The 24,810-nt window shown below is 42.9% G+C and overlaps 1 protein-coding gene across 11 annotated transcripts in view; it reads right to left on the minus strand.

The window, feature by feature from the left end:
- Nucleotides 1–24,810, minus strand: part of PITPNC1 (phosphatidylinositol transfer protein cytoplasmic 1) — a 268,903-nt gene that overhangs the window by 157,632 nt on the left and 86,461 nt on the right. The window contains exon 1 of one of the 11 annotated variants that reach the window (XM_015540273.2): nt 23,401–23,664. The exons of 9 other annotated variants lie outside the window; for them this stretch is intronic. In XM_015540273.2, the coding sequence (XP_015395759.2) occupies nt 23,401–23,529 (129 nt within the window). In that variant the 5' untranslated portion in view covers nt 23,530–23,664. Of the gene's footprint in view, nt 1–5,142; nt 5,599–23,400; nt 23,665–24,810 lie in introns of those variants that run through there. One more of the 11 variants, XM_042967501.1, reaches the window with a different exon arrangement.

A 24,810-nucleotide genomic window follows, 5' to 3' on the forward strand; every position in this document is an offset into this window, starting at 1 on the left:
TGATTTGAGGGAGGAAGGAGAGAGAGTGGAAAAGAAAAGAATGGGACTGAGATCGAAGGTCACGATCTCCACGTCCATGAGGGCAGGAAAGGGGTCTAAGGATGGACTTACTACAGGGGACCAACCACTGGACAAAAGACGCAGCCTAAAGCCATGACAGCAAGCTCCAAGGCTATGTAGGTAAAGACGCAGAAGCGGACGTTGCTGGCCCAAAGGCAAAAAAAAAAAAAAAAAAAAAAAAAAAAAAAAAAAAAAAAAAAAAAAAATTAAAAAATAAAATAAAAAAACAACCTTCAACACATGAACTTTGGGAGTAAAAGAGAATGACTCCAAAATTTTACATATGACCTAGCCGCCGTTTGCGTGAAAGGGCTCACACACAGCCCTGACAGGTGTTCCCCAAAAAAACCAACTTGAAGATCTCTTCCAGATGTCTAATAACTATAAAAATTAAGAGCTCAAGGTCTGGAAGATCTAACGATGTACATTGAAACCGGCAAAACAGTGATGTCCAAATAATCATTGCAAATATGATATAATATTGTGACATCTTAAAAACTTAAATGTAAAAAAAATAAAAATTAAAGTAAAGTTAAAGTAAATAAAACTACGGGCACCTGGGTGGCTCAATCGGTTTCAGCATCCGACTTCGGCCCAGGTCATGAACTTGCGGCTCATGAGTTCCAGCCCCGCATCGGGCTCTGTGCTGACAGCTCAGAGCCTGGAGCTTCCTTCAGATCCTGTGTTCCCTCTCCCTCTCTGGCCCCTCCATCGCTCGCACTCTGTCTCTCAAAAATAAAAAATAAAGATAAAAAATTTAAGAAAGAAAAAAAAAAAGTAAAAAAACTAAAAACTTAAACGTAATGTACAATGCAAAACGTATTAAGAGCGTTCTGAGTTCCACATATTATTTTAGGTGGAAGTGACACGCAAGTTCATGAAAGGGGACATGGAGGAGAGATAATAAATATGGCTCTGAGGGCGCCTGGGTGGCTCGGTCGGTTAAGCGTCCGACTTCAGCTCAGGTCATGATCTCACAGTTCGTGGATTTGAGCCCCGCGTCGGGCTCTGTGCTGACAGCTCGGAGCCTGGAGCCTGCTTCAGATCCTGGGTCTCCCTCTCTCTCTGCCCCTTCCCCACTCGCACTCTGTCTCCTTCCGTCTCTCAAAACATAAATAAAAACATTAAAAAAAAAAAAAAAGTACTGCTCTAAGTACTGATTACCTTGACCTTGACAATCCAAAAACGGAAAGGTTGAGGAATGCTCACATAAAAGTAACCACCAGAATTAAAAACAGGACATGAATTTGCAAACTGCTAGAGAAGACACAGTGCATACAGAAAACAGCAGTTGTTAAAAGAAAAGACATAAAAATACAGATAAAATGAGATGAAACAAGACCGTACCGTTAGCTATAATGATAAATGTAAGTTACACTTCCGTATTAAAAGGAAATAACTTTCATATGGGATTATAAAATAAGGCCCAGTGACTTTTTGCTTACAAGAGGCAGAACTAAAACAAAATGAGACAGAAATGGTCATAATAAAAGGATGATCAAAGATTTAGCAGACAACAAACAAAAAGAAGTGCCTTTAATTCATGATAATATCGGCCATATTTTATTTTTATGTGCTCACGCAACGCTTACAAAAATTAGTCATGTCGTAAACCACCATAAAAACCCAAATAAATTCCAAGAAGAAACTACACAGGACTCAACGTCACAAAATACTCCACTAAAAAAATATCTAATTCTAAATCAAACCCCAACACTTGGAAATTTAAAAGAACTTTTCAATAAGCTTTCTGGTCAGAGTAGACATCGAAACTATAGTTACACGCAATTAAAAAATAGAAAATAATGATGGGAGCACTACATACTAAATCTTAGGTGACAAAGACAAAGCTGTATTCAGAGACAAGGCAAGCAGATGGGAACAGGCCTATTTTATAACTCGTAGGCTTAAAGCAACCTAAATCCAAATTCGGATGCCATTTAAATACTGTAAGCACATACAAACATACACGTTCAGAGAGAGAGAAAAGACTCTAAAATATTAAGAATAGTAATCTCCAGGTTATGGAATTTCTACTTTCTTCTGAATTTCCTAAATAAGTCTCAATGAGCATGCAGCACTTTTATAATTAGAACAAGATTAAACAAAAGCACAACAAAAAACAGAATTTACAGTCACAGGAGAGAAACAAAACATCATCTTGCCAAAATGATCAAGGCAATTAAAATTCTCTCCTTTGCTTTGACTTTCAAGCTCTAGCCTAGTGATGGTTAATACAAGCCTGTTTTTACTATAATTCAGCACAGTTCTGTCTTCTGGTCTTGTGCCTGGAAGTCAGGGTATGATGCACCGGCTGAAACCTAACCATTGTTGTCTCTTTTGGGGGAAATCAAACATCCAGACAGGTGAGCAACCAAGGGTGGCCTGGTGACGCCTATGTTTAAAAGCGAACGGTCCCGTAGGACAGCACTCACATTCTAGAGTTGGTGGGGAAGAAACAGAAGGGCTGAAGAGAATTCCCTTTGTGGTTGTGATTGTGCACTGTTTTGTGGGGTTTCTGTGTTTTATTTTATTTTATTTTTTATTTGAGAGAGACAGACAGACAGAGCGTGCATGCATGAGCAGAGGAGAGAGGCAGAAGGAAAAAGAGAGTGGATCCTAAGCAGGCTCCACGCTCAGTGCAGAGTCCAAGATGGGGCTTGATCCCACAACCCTGGGATCATGACCTGTGTCGAAATCAAGAGTTAGACGCTCAGTCAACTGAGCCACACAGGCATATTTTAAAAACAAAATAGGTGGGAGACAATATACATATATTATGTATGTATGTATAAATCACATATGTATATATAAATTATATTATATTTCATTAATATATTTTATTAATATATATTATAAATATATATATTATGTTTTTTTTATTTTTGAGACAGAGAGCATGAGCAGGGAGGGGCAGAGAGAGAGGGAGACAGAGAATCCAAAGCAGGGTCTGTGCTGACAGCAGAGAACCTGATGAGGAGTTTGATCTCCAAACTGTTGAAATCATGACCTGAGCTGAAATCAGACCCTTAACCAACTGAGCCACTCAGGTGCCCCATAGGGGGAGATAATATTAAAAAAAAAAGTATAAATGCATATTTCTTCTCCTTTTCTGTCTCAACTGATTTAAAAAGCAATAGTATAGGGGCGCCTGGGTGGCTCAGTCAGTTAAGTGTCTAACTTCGGCTCAGGTCATGATCTCACGGTTTGTGAGTTTGAGCCCCGCGTTGGGCTCTGTGCTGATAGCTCAGAGCCTGGAGCCTGCTTCAGAATCTGTGTCTCCCCCTCTCTCTGTCCCTCCCCCTCTCTCTGTCCCTCCCCCTATCTATACAGATATAGATATATTCATATATATAACTATTATATATAATATAGATTCATATCTATTCATATATGAATAGATATATATGAATAGATTCATATACATTCATATATAATGAATTCATATATATTCATATATTATATCTATCTATTCATATATATTCATATATTATATATCTATTCATATCTATTCATATATTATGTATCTGTTCATATATATTCATATATATAATATATATTCATATATATAATATATCCATGTATAGTGTGTGTGTGTGTGTGTGTGTGTATATATATATATATATATATATATATATATATATATTCAGGGTACCTGGGTGACCCAATCAGTTGAGCATCCAACTCTTGATTTTGGCTCAAGTCACGATCTCATAGCTGTGGGATCAGGCCCCGTGTCAGGTACCATGCCGAGAGCATGGAGACTACTTGAGATTCTCTCTCCCTCTGTCCCTCCCCTACTCTCCACTCTCACGTGCAGGCAATCTCTCTTTCTCTCTCTCTCTCTCTCTCTCTCTCTCTCTCTCAAAAACAAACAAACAAAAAAACAAGATCCAACTATATGCTGTCTATAGAAGAGTTTAGTTTCAAAGTCACAAATAGGTTGAAAATGACAGAAAAAAATATACAAACAATAACCATAAGAAAGTTGGATTAGCTATACTAATATCCGAAAAAGTAGATTTTAAAACAAAAAAAAGTTACCAAAGGTACAGAGGACATTTCATGATGGAAAAGGGCCAATCTATCATGAAGATACAACTAGAAACATAGTATGCCCCTAACAGAGCTCTGAAACACATAAAGCAAAAACGGACTTCAACCCCCCATTTCAATAACAGATAGAACAGCTAGGCAGAAGACCAACATGGAAACGGAAGGCGTGAACAACACTATAAGCCAACCAGACCTAACATATCTATAGACCGGTCCACCCAACACAGCAGAATACAGTGCACATGAAACAGTCTCCAGGATAGACCATGTGCTAGACCACAGAACAAAACTTCAATAATTTTGAAAGGACTGAATTCATACAAAGCACGTTCTCTGACAACATGGAATAAAGTCAGAAATTTGAGACATTCACAAATATGTAGAAAACTGGCGCACTCTTAAACAACCTATGACTCAAAGGAGAAACCACAAAGGAAATTAGTAATTTCTTTTCGATGAATAAAAATTAAGACACAACATACCAAAGCTTCAGGGATGCAGCTAAAGCAGGTGTAAAGAGAAATGGAGAGCTGTAAATAGATTTAGTGAAAAAGAAGAAAGATCTCGAATCACTAACCTAACCTTCTACTTGAAGACACTGGGAGAAGAGCAAACTACACCTAAAGCAAGCTGAAAGAAGGAAATAATAAAGATCAGAGTCGAAATGAATGAAATGGAGAATAGAAAAACAACAGGAACCATCAACAAAACCAAAAGCTGGTGCTTTGGTCACACAACAAAGTTGACACACCTTTAGTTAGACTGACCAAGGGAAAAAGAGAGATGATTCCAATTACAAACATCGTGAGTGTGCTTTGTTTAAAATATATTTTCCAGGTCTTCTTTTTGCCCCAGGGAGGAATGGGTTCTAGAAAGCTCTTGGCTATTTCCTTATAGCTTTTGAGCAGGTTGAAAATGTGCTCTTCAATAGTTTTGCTCATTTGGCCACCTGTTCCTGGAATAGCAAAGCAATTACTGTCTCTGCGCCTTTTCAGCTGCTTTAGATGAAACCCGTTTTGCGCCCACCTGAGAAAATGGGAAGATCTGAGGTGCTTTTCTGTGTTGCGTTGATACAGCGTTGTCAGGTTTTCACTTGCTCCAGACTTCAAGGCAGATACAAAAGAAAATGAAAACAACTTCTATTCAATAACAGAGTGGTCAAGTGGTCTTACTCCTTTAGGGAAGAATGTTCCTCAGATTCCTGGAAGGTTGGAGAGAATGCCAGGGTTGCAGAGCAGTTACCCAGAGTGTGAGACGGGTGACTGGGCAACGTGACCTGCTTTTTCCCTTTAAGACAGAGCCACAGCCACCAGGATTCCACCGGCAGCTCTGTGAACCAGAGTCCCAGACCTTTGCTAAGCTCTAGCACATTCGTAAGTGAGAGGGAGGAGTTCAATAAGTGGTTGGATTTCTCCCAGTTCCTACCACCCTTCACCCAGGTCTCCAGGTGGAAGTCCAGGAGTCAGCATTCTTGATGCCTCCTGCCTTGCCCCCCGACACATCCTGTAGACTGATTTCTCCCTCTCCCTCTCCCCTCCACTGACTTCTGTCCACCCCACAGCTGTCGCCCTGGGCTAAGATACAACCACATTCCACTGGACCCTATAAGAGCTCCTAAAGACGTGTGCCTGAATCCGTTCTGGTCCCTCGGTTCCCATTTCACTGCAGATCTGTTTTTGTCACTACCCAAGACAATCCCTTCGGGGCGCCTGGGTGGCTCAGTCGGTTGAGCGTCCAACTTCAGGTCAGGTCGTGATCTCGCAGTCTATGGGTTCAAGCCCCACGTCGGGCTCTGTGCTGACAGCTCAGAGCCTGGCGCCTGCCTCGGATTCTGTGTTTCTCTCTCTCTCTCTCTCTCTCTCTCTCTCTCTCTCTGTCCCTCCTCCACTCTCTCTCTCTCTCTCTCAAAAATAAATAAACATTAAAAAATTATTTAAAAAAACAATAAACCTCTTATTAAAAAAAAAAAAGGCAATCCCTTCCACTGCTCTTGGAATAAAGCTCTAGTCTTCATACGGCCCAAGAGGGATGCCCTGACCTGCTGGGCACCTACTCCTCCAGCTCAGGGAGGTACCCTCCCATCCTTTGAAGTTTCGTGCCTCGGATACACTGAACTACTCCCTTCCTCTGAGGAGCCTTTGTGCTTAGGTTCTCTCAACCTCCTTCCCTTTGGCTGGTTGACATCAGCCTTGCAGGCTCACTCAAGCTTCCCCAGATACCTTCCCTGAACACCAAAGACTAGACCCCCTCTCCCTCTCAGAGCCTCTTACTAACGCCTTGTATCTTTCTTCATGAGAAAGGATTAAGGTGAAGCCAGGAATGACAGATGCAACTACAATCTCATGGCAGACATCACCTGGAATCCTCTCCAACACAGCGGTCCAAGCAGCCACTGTAGATTGACCACACTGAGGATTTTATGTTTTTCGGCTTTTGTACTTGAGCCAACCTATTCCTTAAATCTTTAATATCCTAAGTTTTCCATCCCCCTTAAGTAGCTTGCATTGTTCCTCTCCAAAACTGCTTTCATACGTCTAAACTGAATTTCCATGACAATTTAAATCCATTTCCTGGAAATGACTGTGCTTTACTAAAAACCCAGAGAGCTGAGAAGAGCCTAGTGACCTAAAAAAAAATAAAAAAAGTACAAGTAAATCCTAAAACACTGATTGCGACTTTATGAAAGAAGGGAAGAAAAACACTAAGAAATAATTCATAAGCCTATGGGGCAACTGTGGAAATAGGACTGTTTACTTAATCACACGAACTTTCATCTGACTGCTTTACTGTTAGCCCATACGATGTTTTCAGAGTGCTGAATGCCACGGTGCATCTAAATGCACTTCAATTACAACATTAACAGCTAATATTTACTGGACAAATTTATTATGTACCAAAGATCGTCTAACAGCTTTTCACACACTAACACATCCAATCCTCACTAATAACTCTAAGAGGTAGGTACAATTATGATCACTCTCGTCATACAGATGAGGCAACTGAGGCACGGGCAAAGCAGCAGACAAAAATTGAGTTATTTTCAGGCAGGGGGCACCTGGGTGGCTCCGTCAGCTAAGCATCGGACTCTTGGTTTCAGCTTAGATCATGAGTTCAAGGTTTGTAGGATCAAGCCCCGTGTCAGGCTCTGTGCTGACAGCATGGAGCCTGCTTGGGATTCTCTCTTTCCCTCTCTCTCTCTCTCTCTCTCTCTCTCTCTCTCCCCCTCCCCTGCTCATGTTCTCTTCCTCCCTCTCTCTCAAAATAAATAAACATTTAAGAAAAAGATATTTTCAGGCATGCTAGAATTCAGAACGGTTAACTCTCTCATACTTTTTCTTGTGTGTACGTTCCCTGAGCGATACGCGTTCAAGAGGCTTCAAAATAAGGGAAGAGAACAAAATAGAGAAAGACAGCAATCCAAGAAAATGCTGAGCCATGGCAGAGAAAGGCAGGGGGCAGGGCCTGGTGGGATGGGGCAAGATGACAGTGGCTCTAAGAAGTAAGGGGATGTCACGGAACCAAGAGCTTGGTAATCGCACTAGAGAATGAAACCATGTTATTTTTTGTTCCTGTAAAAATGAAAGGGAAGTAGTTTCCAGAAAAACAAAAGCAAAAAAGCTGTAATTGATACATAAGAAAACAGGGCAACTCTGTTGAGAGGGTAACTTTATGCTATGTAGTTGTGTGTGTGTGTGTGTGTGTGTGTGTGTGTGTGTGTGTGTGTGTGTGTGTGTGTTTTACCGCAGTTTAAAAACAAGCAGAGACGAAAGCCGGGAGGATGCACTGGTCTGAAGGGGGGACGTGGCTATTAGTGGGGAAATTAGCCAGTACCGACAGGGGCAGACCACGTATGAGAAGGCTCACCTTTATAAAGACAGCTTGCCATCTTGTCAGAAAATCCCTCTGATAGCAGTAAGGACAAGAAAGAGAGTTCCCCAAGTCTTTCTCCATCACTGAAAGGTAAGTTCCTTGAGGGGACAGATCTTGTCTCTGGTATTAGATAAGCCAGAGTTGCCAGATTCAACAAATAAAAATATAGGACACCCAGTTAACTCCGAATTTCAGATCAACAATGAATAATATATATATTTTTTTAGTATAAGTATGTCCCATTGGGGCACTTATACTAAAAAAAAATTGTTCATTCTTTATCTGAAACTCAAATTTAACTGGGCATTCTATATTTTATCTGGCAACTCTATAGAGAGCCAGTAATTATGGTGGAAGAGAAGGAAATAGAAGTAACTGGAAAAAAAAAAGACAACAACAGAGGATTCAAATTTAGAGATAAAACCGCCAGACATTCCTTATTAAGTTCGCAACGTTATCTTTACTGAGCAACCCTGTTTCCTGCTGGAAGCATGTGCTGTTAAACAGAGTCAAGGAGAGCCACGGCCGAGTCGTGTCACCGGGCACGCAAAGCTAAGGTTCTGCAGGCGGTATTCCCCCATCCACCACTGCCGCCATCACTAACCCAACCATGCGCCATGTACCGCCCACCAAAGCAAAGAGAGAAAGTGAGATTGTTCCAGTGCCACCATCCCATTTAAGTTCGCAAGACAAAGGCAAGACACCAGGAAAAAATATATAGTCCTCACTGGTTTGCTGAGGGAAGCTGGGAAAATAATCAAATGCTCAGACTTTTCTGGAAAAGATCCCATTCACAGTAGCAACCCAAACCATACAATGCCTAGGACTCCATCTAACAACGACGACAAAAATGTACAAGGCCTATATGAAGAGAGAAATAAAATTTTATCGAAAAACATTAAAAATAAAGACCAGGGCGGGGGCTGGCGGGAGGGGGTTGCCTAAGTGGCTCAGTCGGTTAAGCATCCAGCTCTGGAGTTTGGCTCAGGTCATGATCTCACAGTTCATGGGATCAAGCCCCACGTCAGGCTTAGTGCTAACAGCGTGGGGCCTGCTTGAGATTCTCTCTCCCTCTCTCTTTCTGCCCCTCCCCTGCTCATGTTCTCTCTCTCGCTCTCTCTCAAAAATAAAATAAACACTGAAAAATAAATAAATAAATAAATAAATAAAGACCTGGAATAAGTGGAGAAACTTAGAGAGGAATTGTCTTCTTATATAGAGAGAGTCAGATTCTAAATTTATATGAAAAGAGCAGAGGAGAATATTTTTGTAGAAGGCGTTTCAAAGCAAGACATGAAATCTAGGAACCAAAGAGAGAAGACTGACGGATTGACTATGAAGCAATTTTAAATTCCTCTACAGTAAAAGACATACTCACATAAGCAATAACGATAGTCTGGGAGAAAATATTTGTAACCTATTACTGAAGATCACCAGTCCTAATATATAAAGAGTTCCTAAAATCAATTAAAAGGATAAACAACCTGATTAAGAAAAACAATGAGCAAAAGATATCTGGAAGCAAGTTACTAAGAGGATATACACATGGATTATCAACCTAAAGAAAAGATTAGTCAACCTCATTAGGAATCAGGGAAACGCAAATTAAGTCACTCCCGATATTTTTAGCCAAAAGATTAGCGAAAACTAAAATACGAAATACGAAATGGCAGCATTGGAGAAAGTGCGGAGAATCTGCCCTGCTCACCGTGGGTAGGGCTATAAAGCGGTCTGGCTCGGAAAAGGCAAGAGGCTCTACCAAAAATGAAGATGTGGGCATTTTGGTCTAGAAGTTCCCCTTTAGGATATCCATCCTGGGGGGAAATACATACGCATATGCATGACAACACGAACGAGCAAACAAATGGGTTTGTGGAGACAGAGATTTAGCTCATTTGTAGTAACAGCAAAACCCCAAACTTCCTAAATGTCCATCATTGAGGGCACAGATACCTTTTTGTTCATCTATGTAATGAGCTGCTGTTCAAAAGAGTGTGGGAGACGTACGCGTAGCCACACAGAGAGACTCCAATTATAAATTAAGTTCTAAGGGGCACCCGGGTGGCTTAGCCGGTGAAGTGACTAACTCTTGATTTCCACTCAGGTCGTGGCCTCACGGTTGGTGAGTTCAAGCCTCACGTCGGACTCTGGGCTAACAGCGCAGAGCATGCTTGGGATTCTCTCCCTCTCCGTCTCTCTCTCCCTCTCCCTCCCTCTCTGTCTCTCTCTCAAAATAAACATTTTTTAAAAATAAAAAATAAATGAAGTTTCAAAAAAGCAAGTTTATAATAATGTGTCATGTGTGGACAGTTATGTTAAAAAAAAAACTCTATATGTTTTAATCTTTTTTTATGTTTATTTTTTATTTTTGAGAGAGAGAGACAGACAGACAGAGACAGAGACAGAGCACAAGTGGAGGAGGGGCAGAAAGAGAGGGAAACAGAATCCGAAGCAGGCTCCAGGTCCTGAGCTGTCAGCACAAAGCCCCACGTGGGGCTCGAACCCACAAACCGTGAGATCATGACCTGAGCAAACTCAGCCGCTTAACCAACTGAGCGACCCAGGTGCCCCTATGTTTTAATCTTATGTTTGCAAATGTACAGCATAAGCTCTGAAAAAAGGTACACAGCACATTTTTTTACTGTGGTGAGCTCTGCAGAGAAAGGCAGAATTAAGACTGTTAAAAATCATCACCCTTAATTTTCTCTATTCGAAACAGAAATAATTTTCCTAACCGGTGGTAACACGGACTCTTTCAGAAACCATGCATGAGTCCCGGTTAAAACCATTCCAGAGGCCTGACAGAATTGCAACCATGTTTTCTAGAACTAATCGCCCCTCATACTCTCAGGAGGGCTTAACCAGAGGGGAACAGTGAGTGCTTCCCATGCAGAAGGAAATTCAAATTTAGGAATGTGAAGCAGACCCAACAATTTCACAGTAAACATGGGGAGACTGGGATGCAAGTTTGGGGTACAACCTGCACAAACGGACTCAACCTCACTTGGTTTCTGCAGAGACCAGCGGTAACGTTTACAGGACTTGGTGAGAGCCATGGATGCCTTTTGGAACAAGTTAAAAAGCTGCACATTTGGTAATGTTGTTAGAAAACTGAAAATGTTTTCCCCGTAATTTACATGGGGGAATTGCTACATGCAAAAATCTGTAGTTAAATAGGTGGAGGAAATGGAGAAGAAAAATAAAGGGCAAGGGGAAATGTCTTCCTCATGAAAGTGTTTGTTGGAGAGGTGGGTGGTATTTTGAAATTTTGTTCTTTTTTTTTTCCCCCCCCCCAATGCAAGTTGTGCTCTCCGGCATTTTTTCCTGTAAGGACAAGTATTATGCTTGGCCCTGCTCCAAAAGTGCTGGCTAAAATTCCTGCAACATTTTCTTCTCGAAATTCAACTCCCAGCAACACCAAAAATTCATTTGTATTTCAGAATTTCCAAAAACCTAAACATAAGGAAAGGGGGAAAAAATCAAAATCAAATAAAAGATGGTCAATTATAAACTGTCCCATATCTGAAGACATTTCTTTCTTTCTTTCTTTCTTTCTTTCTTTCTTTCTTTCTTTCTTTCTTTCTTTCTTTCTTTCTTAAATATTTATTATTGAGAGAGAGAGAGAGAGAGAGAGAGAGAGAGAGAAGGGGAGGAGCAGAGAGAGAGGGGGGCAGAGGCTTCCAATCAGTCTGCACTGACAGTAGAGAGCCCGATGCGGGGCTCGAACCCATAACAGTGAGATCATGACCTCCACCGAAGTCACTTAACCAACCGAGCCACTCAGGGTGCCCCCCGAAGACATTTCTTTCATTCTTTTTTTTTTTTTTTAATTTTTAAAATTATTTTTACTTTTTTATTTTTGAGAGGGAGGGAGGGAGAACAAGTGGGGAAGGGGCAGAGAGAGGAAGACCGGATCTGAAGCAGGCCCTGGGCTGACAGCAGAGAGCCCAATGCGGGGCTCAAACCCATGAACCACGAGATCCCAACCTGAGCCCAAGTCAGCCACTCAACGGACTGAGCCCCCCAGGCGCCCCAAAGACATTTATTTCCATAGGACCTTTTACATTCCGGTTCGACTCTTCAGTCTAAACAAACAAACAAACCTCTCTAGTAAGGTCACTGTGACAACAAAGGGGAATCAGCTCAAGTTCTCTCCCTGGGAGTCCCCGTATCTGTTACAGCAGGAGCTGTATCAGTCAGGATCGGCCAGTTCTGCTGAGGCAACAAAGAGCCCCAAGATCTCCAAGGTTCAAAACCGCCCCAAGTTTACTCCTTGCTCTTGCAAGTCAATGGGGTGTCCTGATCGTCCCAGACCCAGGCTGACAGAGCGGTCACCATCGCCAGCCTTGTGGTCACCACACAGAAAGGAGAGCGAGAACTCTGGAGACTCCACAACCAGCAAGGAAATGTGGAGTGTCGCAGTTATGTTGTTCTTGATACAACCCATTGGCCAGAACTAGTCACACAGTGGCCTCACCTGTGACAGACATCCAGGAGCACCCTTCTCTCGTGCCCAGGGTAAGGGGGAACTACAATTATTTGAAGAACGGCAACAAACAATAAATAGCCAACGGCTTTTCAAAACCACTAGAAATGAGACTAGAAAATAGGCTGAGTTTTTTAAATGTGATTTTATCATCAAAATGGATGTACTATTATTCCGAATTCCCTCTGGCTGGCAATACTTCCGCGACAAGCTCCAGGTTGAGAAACCCTTTATCCCCATCAGGGTTGTCTTTACAAGTTTAAGTTTGTGGCCCAAATCCGTAAACCATCCTACCTTCTGTGAGTGTTTCCTGGGAAGTGAAAAATAAACTTTCTATATTTTAATTTTTGATAGATTTTTGCTTCTCAAGAAAGGAAGTATGACTAATTAGGAGGTCGACTGAATTAGTGAGGGCATCGACCTTTTCCCGTTTTACCTTCTTATTTTGGCATAACAAGATGCCCAGCAAGAGAAATGTCGAGTTCTTTAGGTGATCTGAAATAATCTGAGCTAAAATCTACACTTAGCCACTAAGTTTTTTTAAAAATCAGGGGCGCCTGGGTGGCTCAGTTGGTCGAGTGTCCAACTTCAGCTCAGGTCATGATCTCACAGTTTGTGAGTTCAAGTCCCACATCGGGCTCCGTGCTGACTGCTCAGAGCCTGGGGCCTGCTTCGGATTCTGTGTCTCCCTCTCTCTCTCTACCTACCCCTTCCCTACTCCTGCTCTGTCTCTCTCTCAAAATTAAATAAACATTAAAATATATATATATATATATATATATATATATATATATATATATAAAAATAAACAAATAAAATCAGAAATGTGATTTGCCAGTTCAATCAAATGTCTAAACGGGAAGTGGGCAGCTATCAATCACCTAAGACATCATTCTGGCTTACTTAACACAGAATTTCTGTTGTCTAATAAGCAGTTTCAACCTGCTAACTTGCATTATTTATCAAGTACGCAATGTACTGTTGCCGAATTCATTGGTCAAGACAGCCACTGAGAATGTGCCATCTCATTCCCGAACTGAGTGGATTTTCCCCTCGTGTTGCAAGAATTCTGTAGACTTATGCCATCGGACTGTTTTCTCGTTTTTCATTTGTCTTGACCCGCTCAACAACGCGGCCGGCTATCTCTCCGAGTAGATCACCGGAAGGGAAATTCAACATCATAGATTTGATTCTGACATTGGCTCGTGCTCAGTGTAGGTTCCCTCAGAAGCATATGCTGAGAAAAGAACTCAAATGCGAACAATTTAAAGGGAATGGGGAAGTGATATAGGGAGGAAGAAATAGGAAATAAATGGCATGTTTCAAGCCAATTACCACTCTGGGCAACTGGGCTTAATCCCACTGGGGAAGTCTCAAAACCCATGTAGACACATTCTTTAGATTTACCCACCCTGGCAGGTGAGGGGCTGGGGTATTGATACACCTGTCAGTCATTACTTAGGCTGCTCCCAAGAAGCACTGGTTCATGGGCAGCAAGGTGGCCTACAGGCCAGAAGAGTCCTCAAGCAAAGAAATGCAGCTGCTGGAAGTCAGAAGTCGGGCCAGCGTGCACCGCAGTGGTGAGGATGAAGGGATACAGGCGAGGGCACAACATTTGCTATAGCTGTTAACTCACCTGATAATGGCCACCAGCTCTGAGTCTAACTTCAGCCAAATGCCTTGTTATTGGTCACTAGAAGAATCCCACTGAGCGACACACGCCCATATTTCTAACCTAACCGTAGTTAAAATAGCAGAGAACCAAGATAGTTATTTTTAATATACTTAGGACGAGTAAAACTAATGACAAACCAGAAAGAAAAGATTAGAATTCACAAAACTCCAGTGACACAGCAAAAGCAACATTTCCCAAAGTGAAAAAAAGGTTCCCAGGCCAAAAAATAAAAAGGCTCGGGAACACTCCCTCCAAACTCAACCACGACATCTGACTTGACTGTCTTCTCAGCTTTTGTCACGACCAGAAACGATGTATTCTTTATTTCATGTACAGATTTACTTGTTTACTGGTTGCTTCATATCATTTGATTGCTTCCTAAGTTATAGAACACAGACTCAAAAGCTGGAAAGGGGAGTTAATATGGCTTATAAGAAGTATTAATGTCTTATATACGTCTTATAAGACGGCAAATTTATTTCTGAGTTTCAAGATGGAGATCCAGCAGCTGGGCCACTGATGGGTGAGGTGTATTTAAAATTTACAGTCAGGAGCCCAGCTTCTCTGACACACCAGAAAGTGGGGTGCTCTAACAATTGCCCAGACCTGTAATGGGTTCTTCTGAGACATGGGGTATTCCTCATTGCGAATGCAGAGTTCTGATCTAAGGAGGGGAGCCTTGCTCCTAGAAAACCCTACGTCCAACACTTGGTTCTTGCACAATATCCCATTAAAGAATGGTTATTGAATTCATTGTTGGAGTCTCCATTTAACAAAAGAATTCTGAATGTGATTGGCTATTTTAAAAATTAATTTGAAAACTGTTTAGCAGTATCTACTAAAGGTGAACATGTAAGTAGCCTATGACCCAACACTTCAACTCTTGAGAATATAACCAACAAAAATGAACACATGTGTTCACCAAAAAAACCCATATAACAGAATCCATAACAACGCTATTTGTAACAGCCCTAAAAGGAAAGCTACTCAAATGGCCCCAAAAGGAAAAGAATAAGTAAAGAGTGGCATATTCACATCGTAGAACACTGTATGGCCAAAACAATGATCACACACACAATAACAATGACACAAATACAGTGTTGAATGGAACCTGATACAGAAGACTACATACTATGTGATTCCATTTAATTAAGTTCCAAGAACATAAAAACTATCTCTGATGTTAGAAGTCAGGAGAGTGGTTACCCCGGGGTGGTGTGAATTCAGGATGAGGCATAAGGTGAGTTTCTGTGGTTTTGGTAACATTCTATTTCTTGATCTAGGTGTTGGTTATTATTTTAGTTTCCATACCAAATTACCACAAACTTGATTGTTTAACACAATAGAAATGTATCTCTCCCAGTTCTGGAAGCCCGAAGGCAGAACTCAAGGTCTCAGCAGGACCAGCTCCCCGCTGAAGGCTCGAGGGGACAATCCACTTCTCGGCTCTTCCGGCTACTGGTGGCCCCAGCTGTTCCTTATGGCTGGAACTCCCCCTTCTCTGCCTCTGTCTTTATGTGGCCTTCTCCTCCATGTCTGTGTCTTCTCTCCTGTCTCTTATAAGGACACTTGCCATTGGATTTAGGGCCCACCTGGGAAATCCAGGACGATCCCATCTCAAGATCTCTTATCTAATTATATCTCCAAAGACCTCCCTCCAAATAAGGTCATATTCACAGGCTTCCAGGGACCAGCATTCAACCCATTACAGGGTGTGAAATTTTAGCCAGCAACGCATGCATGCACTTTTCTGGTTATATGCTACACATCTGTGAGGAATTTTTTTTTAAGTCAGCTTACAACTTTTTAGAGATAGATTTGTTAGGGCACCTTGGGGGGCGCAGTCAGTTGAGCCCCTGACTCTTGATTTCGGCTCACGTCATGATCCCAGGGTCATGGGATGGAGCCCCGTGTTGGGCTCCGCTCGCTGGGCATAGAGCCCGATTGGGATTCTCTCTCTCTCCCTCTGCCCCACTCCCCCACTCACATGTGTACACACACTCTCTCTCTCTCAAAGAAAAAAAGCACTTTAGAAATACACTTGTTCTGGGGCGCCTGGGTGGCTCAGTCAGTTAAGCATCCGACTTCAGCTCAGGTCATGATCTCGCGCTCACAAGTTTGAGCCCCACGTCGGGCCCTGTGCTGACAGCTTGGAGCCTGGAGCCTGCTTCGGATTCTGTGTCTCCCTCTCTCTCTGCCCCTCCCCTGATTGCACTCTGTGGGTCTCTCTCTCTCTCAAAAAGAAATACACATTAAAAAAAATAACAAATACATAAATAAATAAAAGAAATACACTTGTTCACCCACCATGAGGTATCTTACACACATCTAACAAAAAAGACGACCCCTGGCATTTTGTTGGCCACACGCCCACAGAGTTTTGTCTTCTCACAACATCCCATCCCCCTTCTGATCTTAGTTGAATATACAGAAACTTTATAGCAACTCACATGTATGGTTTTATCAAGTGACTTTCCCCCACCTTCTACTGCCCAAAGTGATGACATCCTTTAGCAAATTACAAGGCAGGGACCATCCGAGAGTCTGGGCTCTGCACCATGTCAGCTCAGAGAACCGGGCTGTAATTTTAGACAGAGGTTAGTGAACTTGGGGATTCCTGGTGTGTGGACGTGTGCCTCCAACCCCAGATGGCAGGGAAAAGAGCCAGGACTCGTCACCCAGATGACCCAGAAAACGTTTCTTAATGAATCGTCCAGCGTGACTCACGCTGGCTCCCACATCTGGCAGATCTGGGTTACATCACTCACGGTCCTCAGTGTCCTGCGGGTTCCTGGGAACATGCCGCCCAGAGTCAAGTGCACCAGCTGCAGCGGCCGGCTGTATTCACACGCCTCTCTGCGTCATCCTGACGGCCACACGCTATGGGGCGGTTCCAGAGAAGGTGCCACCCCCCCACCCCAAGAGGCCACCTCCTCTTACTTTCCCATGGGCCTAAGAAGTCACCATGGAAGAAAAATTCCATGCCCGGAGGTGTCCAGGACAGAAGTGCATTCTCTGCTTTTCTACACTAACATCTCCGGCACCGTATCCCAACTGCATTAGCTTGTGTTAATCTGGAGAAGGGGGAAAAAAAAAAAAACCCAACACACACATAAAAACTTGGGCCATCCATATTCCTCGAATAGGCTCAGAGGAGGGGAGAAACAAACTGTACAGTATAAGCTTTGAAAGGATTCAGAAGATATATGATAAACAGCTCGTGGCAAGAGGCAAGGAGGTGACAATTTTCAGGGGGACAGGGACCTCTGGCACTCTGTTCCACTAGACCAAGTCCTGCTGTGTTCCCTCTATCACTTAAGACGTCCCCAACACTCTCTAACAATCTGCCTGGCACCACATTCTTGCTTTATTAACTACGTATCCTGCGAGATCTTTATTTTGCATCCTTTTATTTACTGATCAGAACTGCCCTGAAGGCTGCTTCTGGGGCACCAGATCTCCCAGTAGCGCCCTATGGGGAAGTTCTTCATCCTCCTACTCATTACTAGAACATGACACAGTTCACATTCATGAACTACAAGCCTCCCTTGTTCCACATCAATCCCCCCTGCTCATTCAGAGCATGTTAGAGCTGGAGGGGATATCTTCTTTTAATCATTAATTTCATTCTTTATGGATCAGATGCTGATCCATATTCTAATTTTGAAGACCAAAAAAAAAAAGGGTGGGGGGGGGAGAAGAAAAGGCTATGATTCTGACAAGTGAAGTAATTCATCATCCCTGGCTAGATAATGACATACACAAGTATGACCCAGGTCTCCTCATTCTTGGATTCAAAATTACATCATGCAGCCTCATGAATTTAAACAAGCAAAAAAGTCAATTAGAAGACTTTCAAGTTTGAGCTGAGATTTACAAATCTGTAGATACGGTCTAAAGAAATAATCAGAGGGGACGCCTGGGTGGCTCAGTCGGCTGGGCGTCTGACTTCGGCTCGGGTCATGATCTCAACGGTTCATGGGTTTGAGCCCCTATCGGGCTCTGTGCTGACAGCTCAGAGCCTGGAGCCCGCTTTGGATTCTGTGTCTCCCTCTCTCCCTGCCCCTTTCCCGTTCACACTTTGTCTCACTTCGTCTCTCTCAAAAATAAATAAAGATTAAAAAAATTTTTTTTTACGAGAAAGAACCAGAAAGAAGACATAAAGAGAGGGGTGAAGAAAACATTTATTTACGTGTGGTCATTTTCCTGGGTGCACATTAGACTTGCCTGCAGGCCTTCCAACCCCCACGCCCAGGCCAGGCCTCAAAGCAAATGAACTCAGAGTCTCTGGACGTAGGGTTGAGTTGTCAACACGAAACCAGGTGACTCCAACGGGCAGCACCACTGATTTACTGGAGTTTAGGCTAAAACAGATGTGCAGACACCATAACCAGAGTTCTCAAAAGAAGAAAAAGGAAAGAAAAGAGGAAGAAAAGGAGGCAGGAGGAGTCATTTGTATGACTTCAATCTACTTTGTTCATCTCTCTGTGCTTTAGCGGGGGAATCAGATGTAGGGTCAAACTGAGAAGGTCTACACCGGCAATCTCAGTCCAAACAAGGCCAGCTTCCCCCACCAAGCTGATTACCACTGAGGCATGTAGGCAACAGGTGAGGGGAGAAGGAAACAGCGCAAGCAATCAAGTCCTGTCCTCTGAGGGTAGTCACACACTGTCATTATACTGTCTTTCTCTGTCTTCTTTTCTTTTTTCTTTTTTTTAAGGAGTCCATTACATATGACCTGGCAATTCCATTTATGGGCGCATATCCAAAAGAATGGAAAGCAGGGACCCAAAGAAATATCTGTATGCCCACGTTCACAGCAACATAATTCACAACAGCCAAAAGGAGGAAGCAATCCATCTACCTGCGCACAGATGAATGGATAAACAAAATGTGGTATATCCATACGGTGGAATATTATTTGGCCTGGAAAAGGCAGGGTATTCTGACGCAGGCTCCAACATGGATGAACCTCGAAGACGTCATGCTGAGTGAAATAAGCCGGCCACAAGGGTCCAATACTGCGCTTACATATGGTACTTTGAATAGTCCAATTCATAGAGACAGAAAGGGGTATGGTGGCTGCTGGGGGGCTGGGGAGAGGGGAAATGGAGAGTTAGTGTTCAATGGGTACAGAATTATTAATGCTACAGATAGCAGCAGTAGCAATAGAACAAAATGGATGTACTTAATACCACTGAAATGTACTTTTTTGAGAGAGAGAGAGAGAGAGAGAGAGAATGCATGCGAGTAGGGGAGGGGTGCGGGGGGGGGGGAGAGAGAGAGAGAATTTTAAGCATGGAGCCTGATGGAGGACTCAATCTCATGACCACGATATCATCATGACCTGTGCCTAAATCAAGAGTCAGACGTTTAACTGACTGAGCCACCCACGTGTCCTGAAATGTACCTTTAAAAATAGTTAAGGGGGTATATTTTGTTATGCGTATTTTAACACATTTTCAAAAAAATAAAATAAAATAAAAAATAAAAAGAGCCCATGTCATGTCCCTCATTTACTTCTCTCTGGTGTTCACGGCAGTTGCTAAAGACAAAATCCCAAAGGCAGAGATATCGTCTGTTAAACTGCGAAGCCTGAGGTCAGTGTCCAACATACCCCAGGCCCCTGGAATCTATCTGGCAGGCCTGGCTGACTCAACAAAGAGTTATAAAGCCTCGCCAATCCCCCAGGGCACGTGGAGGCCCGGCTGGCAGGCCTTGCGTTCCATGTTATGTAACAAGCAGGTTGCCAACTTTCAAACAACACGAGGTGAATTCCGATGTGCTCCACGTCTGGGATCAGCCAACTGGTGATTAATTCCCAAATAACTCCATATGGGGCCTAGTCCTAATTCCCAGATGCAGTAGTCCCACCTAATTTGTGAGTTGAGAAATCTCAGGTCTTCTCTTTGATAGGGATCGACTCGAGCGTATTTTGAAAGAGGGGCTTATCTTTCTTCTTTTCCCTCCTTTCTGCTCAGTATTCTAGAGGCAAAGAAAAACCCCAGCAAGAAGAAAATGCCTCTAGCGACTGCTCGGAGCTGCCTGGCAATCCGAAGCTTTCAAGCGAGTAAGGTTTCTCCTTTACGGACATCCCTGAAACAGGCAGAAGAAAAACATGGCAGGTGTTCTCTGGTCAGTGATCCTAACTCATTCCCTCAATCAGTCTGTGATGATCCTATACACGGAATGACATATGAAGATGTTTTCTAGGGGAAGGCACGTCAGCCCTAGAGGCAGGTCACCAAGCACATGTGTCTGAGCTCTGGCCAGGTGTCTAAATAAACCCAGGGCCCCACAACAGCTCTCCCACTCGGCCGAGAAAGTCTGTCCCAACGATTCACCATGAAGCCCAAAGTTTAGCAGCTGGAAGAATGTACACTTTCCTCTTTCTTAAGAGTTTGCAAATTAACAGTTCTGCCAGAAGCCAATCATTCAATGGGAGTTGGATTAAGTCCTTGGACACCCTTCCACTGAGCTCAGACAGACACAGGAAAACACTCACTGGTTTCTTTGGCATCAAGTTCTGCAAAATAAAAGAAATTTCTCTAAATTTGAGCAATAACAGAAAAGGCGGGAGGCTCTTGTTCGTGGAGGGAAAGGGAAATCTACCTTGAATGGTGTGACTCATGTGTACTGAGGTCTAACCTGTGCTCGTATACATTTTTTTCTATGTAGGTATTTAGGAATACATGCCACAATACTCTTTAATATACAACATACAACTTTGGGGACTCTGGATGAGAGCCTGAAGGGTGAGGGTTTCCTGCCTCTGAATCGCCACCACCTTCCCTGCTCCTAAAGCACAGCCTGTCAGTCAACTATAGTCCTCGTTACATGTCTGGATTCAAAATGCTATCTCCCTGCCTCTCCCTACACTCGTGTTTGCCCCCATCTGATTGTCCTCAGATGGAAAGGAGAAGACCCCCTCGCTCACAGTTGCCACTCATGCTTCATGATTTCTACAAGGCTCTCTGGAGTCTATGGATCCAGGAAGTTCACGAAGTTCATGGACAGCAGTATCCCAGCGGCACACTGGTAACCACCTCCGGTCAAAGTCATCTTCTCATTAAGTCTTGGGGCGCAGACATAAGGCTAGCAAACTACGTATGGCCACAGGAGGAAAAAAAGGTGTGTTTTCCACCATTACTTCCTTAAAGGCATGCCAAGCACCATATGTAAGTTAATAATAGTCTATCCCCTCCTTTGCCCTTAAGAGAGAATTCAGCTCATGCAGTCCCACCATCACTATATATAAAGTGTTCATTATATACATAGCCCAACACTAAGATAATATACACTATTCCAAAACACTGCCAAGACTCTGAGAGCATCTTCTGGCACCCTGAAACAGCGGAGTGACCATAAATTAGGTAAAAGGAGAAATTTCTTAGTACATTTCAGAAAAAAAAAAAATCAAAATAACCCCCGGCAACAGAATTTCATGTGTAAACAACTCTCGCGTGTTCAAGTTTCAGCTCAATCAACTGTGACTCTTGATATTTTATTTAATACATCTAGGAAGCATCACCAAAAGAATAATTTTAATATTGCTTCTGAATTCAATTAGAAGGGTTACATTTTTATGACAGTGCAACATTTGCAGGGCCCTTGTCTCATACACAAGTTATTAAATCCCCGCAGTCCCTTAATCCACACTGCAGACTAATCTAATGCATTTAAGCCGCCCTTGAGAAGCCATCCCTCAGCTCGTGGCTCGCCCAGCATGATAGCTTTCGCTTTTCTGACCTAAGAAATCATTTTCTTTTCCCTCTTGACATCTTAAGAGTCATCTTTAATAATGTTTTTTTTTTTCGTAGTTGCAATGTCTTTCAACTCCTGATGTTCCAGACTGACTTGGCAAGTCCATTCTTCTCTGATAGAAATACCCATCCGCTGAGATAGAGTGCCAGCTCTACCCAAGCACACCATCCAGCAGACACCCTGTTACAAAATCCACAAACCCAGATGAAAATCCAGACGCTTTCCAACACGCTCCACACATTTCCTACTGTGCCCACGACAGATGCTGCCAGTAGCACAGCCTCCAGGAAACTGACAAACACACACAGGATGTAGCCAAGGGGTTGGGAGTGGGTACCCTGTGACCACACTACTAACTACTGAGAGAAGTCATGGGTCTCTCGGAGTCTCTGTTTCCCCATTTGTAAGATGGGAAGACTAGTTGTAATCACCTGCGTTGACACAATGTCCGAGAGTCAAAAGAAACCCTAGTACTTAGCATGATGTTTGAAGTTGTCATTAATTGTTAGTCTGCTTTCTTAGGGAATCGTTCTAATATTTTCATAGGTCCTGGGTCACCTCACTGGCTCACTCAGTGGAGTGTCCAGCTCTTGATCTTAGGGTCATGAGTTTGAGTCCCACATTGAATGTAGAGATTATACTTATTAAATAATCTTTAAAAAAAATTTTTTTTGGGGGGACGCCTGGGTGGCTCAGTTGGTTGGGCGTCCGACTTCAGCTCAGGTCATGATCTCGCAGTCTATGGGTTCAAGCCCCGCATCGGGCTCTGTGCTGACAGCTCAGAGCCCGGAGCCTGCTTTGGATTCTGTGTCTCCCTCTCTCTGCCCCTTCCCTGCTCGCACTCTGTCTCTCTCTCAAAAAGTAAATAAACATTAAAAAAAATAACAATAACAATACAATTTTGGTTTCACGGGTCCAGACTAATGGGCCAAGCAAGAACCACTAAGTCCTAAATTAGGGTTCCACCGCCTTTAATATTTTTTTTTCAGAACCAGGTCAGATATAAATTAATAATGACAGCCGCCCCTAGAGAATTACACCAGCTTACGTGATGACTGAACTAAAGATGAATTCTTGGGTATAAAGTCAGGATGGTCCCAATTTAGAATAACAAAACGTGTCAACAGAGGCCTCTGTTTTTCATCTGGAAGACACTGGCTACAAATTATCTCAAGCTTAACAGAAATCTTAATTAGGCTGAGCTAGCGAGTAAGCATTAGCATGAGTATCCAGGACTCTGACAGCAACCTTCTGAGGTGGGTGCGGTGCCCATAGCGCGGGTAAGAAAACGGGATAAAGAAACCGGTTAATAGGGATGAAGAGAGCATAGAGAGCATGGCTAATCCATGACAACCAACAGCGTCGGCGACATTATAAAACTTACTCCTCTTCAGCTACAAACCGAGCTGTGTTTTGAAAATTGAGATCAATATGCTTTTCAAGCAGAAAAAGCACAACGTAAAGTACCAAGTCCCCTCAGGCTACCTACCAATCCAGGCGGTTGGCCCCTCTCTGTAAACGTCCCATTCGCCCCTTCTGCTCTCAGCTGGGTGGGTGGGGGATACGTGGACGGGCAGATGTACGTACAGTCTTTGAAATCGATAAAACCAGAAGTCATAAAACATCTCCCAAAACATTTGCAATGATTAAACCGGAATCATGTCCCCAAAGAGACAATCCATCTTCATGTTGGTCAAAAGAACGTCAGTTAAGAAAATTATTTTACTGTACTGTTTTTCAGTTCTTTGATCACTTTATAATAAGGAAATATTTTATTTTTGTTGTCACTGTGCGAGTCCCACTCTCAGAGCTCTGAACAACAGTTTAAAAAAGACAGGGGTGCCTGGGTGGCTCACTTGGTTAGGTGTCCAACTTCGGCTCAGGTCATGATCTCGCGGTTCATGAGTTCAAGCCCCACGTCAGGCTCCGTGCTGACTGCTCAGAGCCTGGAGCCTGCTATGGATTCCATGTCTTCCTTGATCTCTGCCCCTGCCCTGCTCACACTCTGACTCTCTGTCTCTCTCAAAAATAATAAGACATTAAAAATATTTTTTAAAACATTAAAAAAAAAAACAAAGATGGCACCCTCGCCCCCCCTTCATCTCATTCCTGATCTACCACCCCATGAGTCAGGAACTGTGAAAGTATTACCTGCACAAAACCGCCAAAGCACCAAATGGTTCTTACTGTCCTCCTTCAACTACTTTCTTGCATCTTATGGACTGTCAGCGAAATATCAAATCACAGGTATTTGGAGAGCAGCGGGTTTCAGGGACTGTATTTGGGGTGGGTTAAAGAATGGGCCCCAATCCTCCATTTGACTTCTGGAGGGTTTGTTTTGTTTTATTAGCTGGAACTCTGCAGACTTGAAAAATCTGATGCTAGGCAAAAGATATGCAAAATTTGATCCTATCGTGAAGAAGGTAATAGATCATATGATTGCCAGAAGTCTATGAAAGACAGAAAAATTTCTAACCAAGGGGGGAAAGAAACTAGTATGCTCGTGGTTTGTCTTCCAACTGGGTCTAGAAACACCTTATTCAAGATAACCACATTAAAAAGCTTTTATTAAAGTTTATTTATTTATTTTGAGAGAGAGAGAGCATATGCACGTGCAGGGGAGAGGCAAAGAGAAAGACAGAGAGAGAGAGAATCCCAAGCAGGCTCCGCACTGTCAGCTAGGAGCCATCTGCCAATGGCAGGGCTCGAACTCACGAACCATGAGATCGTGACCTGAGCTGAAATCAAGAGTTGGACGCTTAACTGACTGAGCCACCCAGGCGCCCCACATCAAAAAAACTTCAAAACCATACTTTTGTAAGTTTATTTTTAAAATAACTCCTACCAACGTGGGGCTCCACTCACAACCTGTTGCCTCAAGAATCACATGCGTCACCAA

Source organism: Panthera tigris, chromosome E1 (genome assembly GCF_018350195.1).
Source record: "Panthera tigris isolate Pti1 chromosome E1, P.tigris_Pti1_mat1.1, whole genome shotgun sequence".
Lineage (NCBI taxonomy): Eukaryota > Metazoa > Chordata > Mammalia > Carnivora > Felidae > Panthera > Panthera tigris.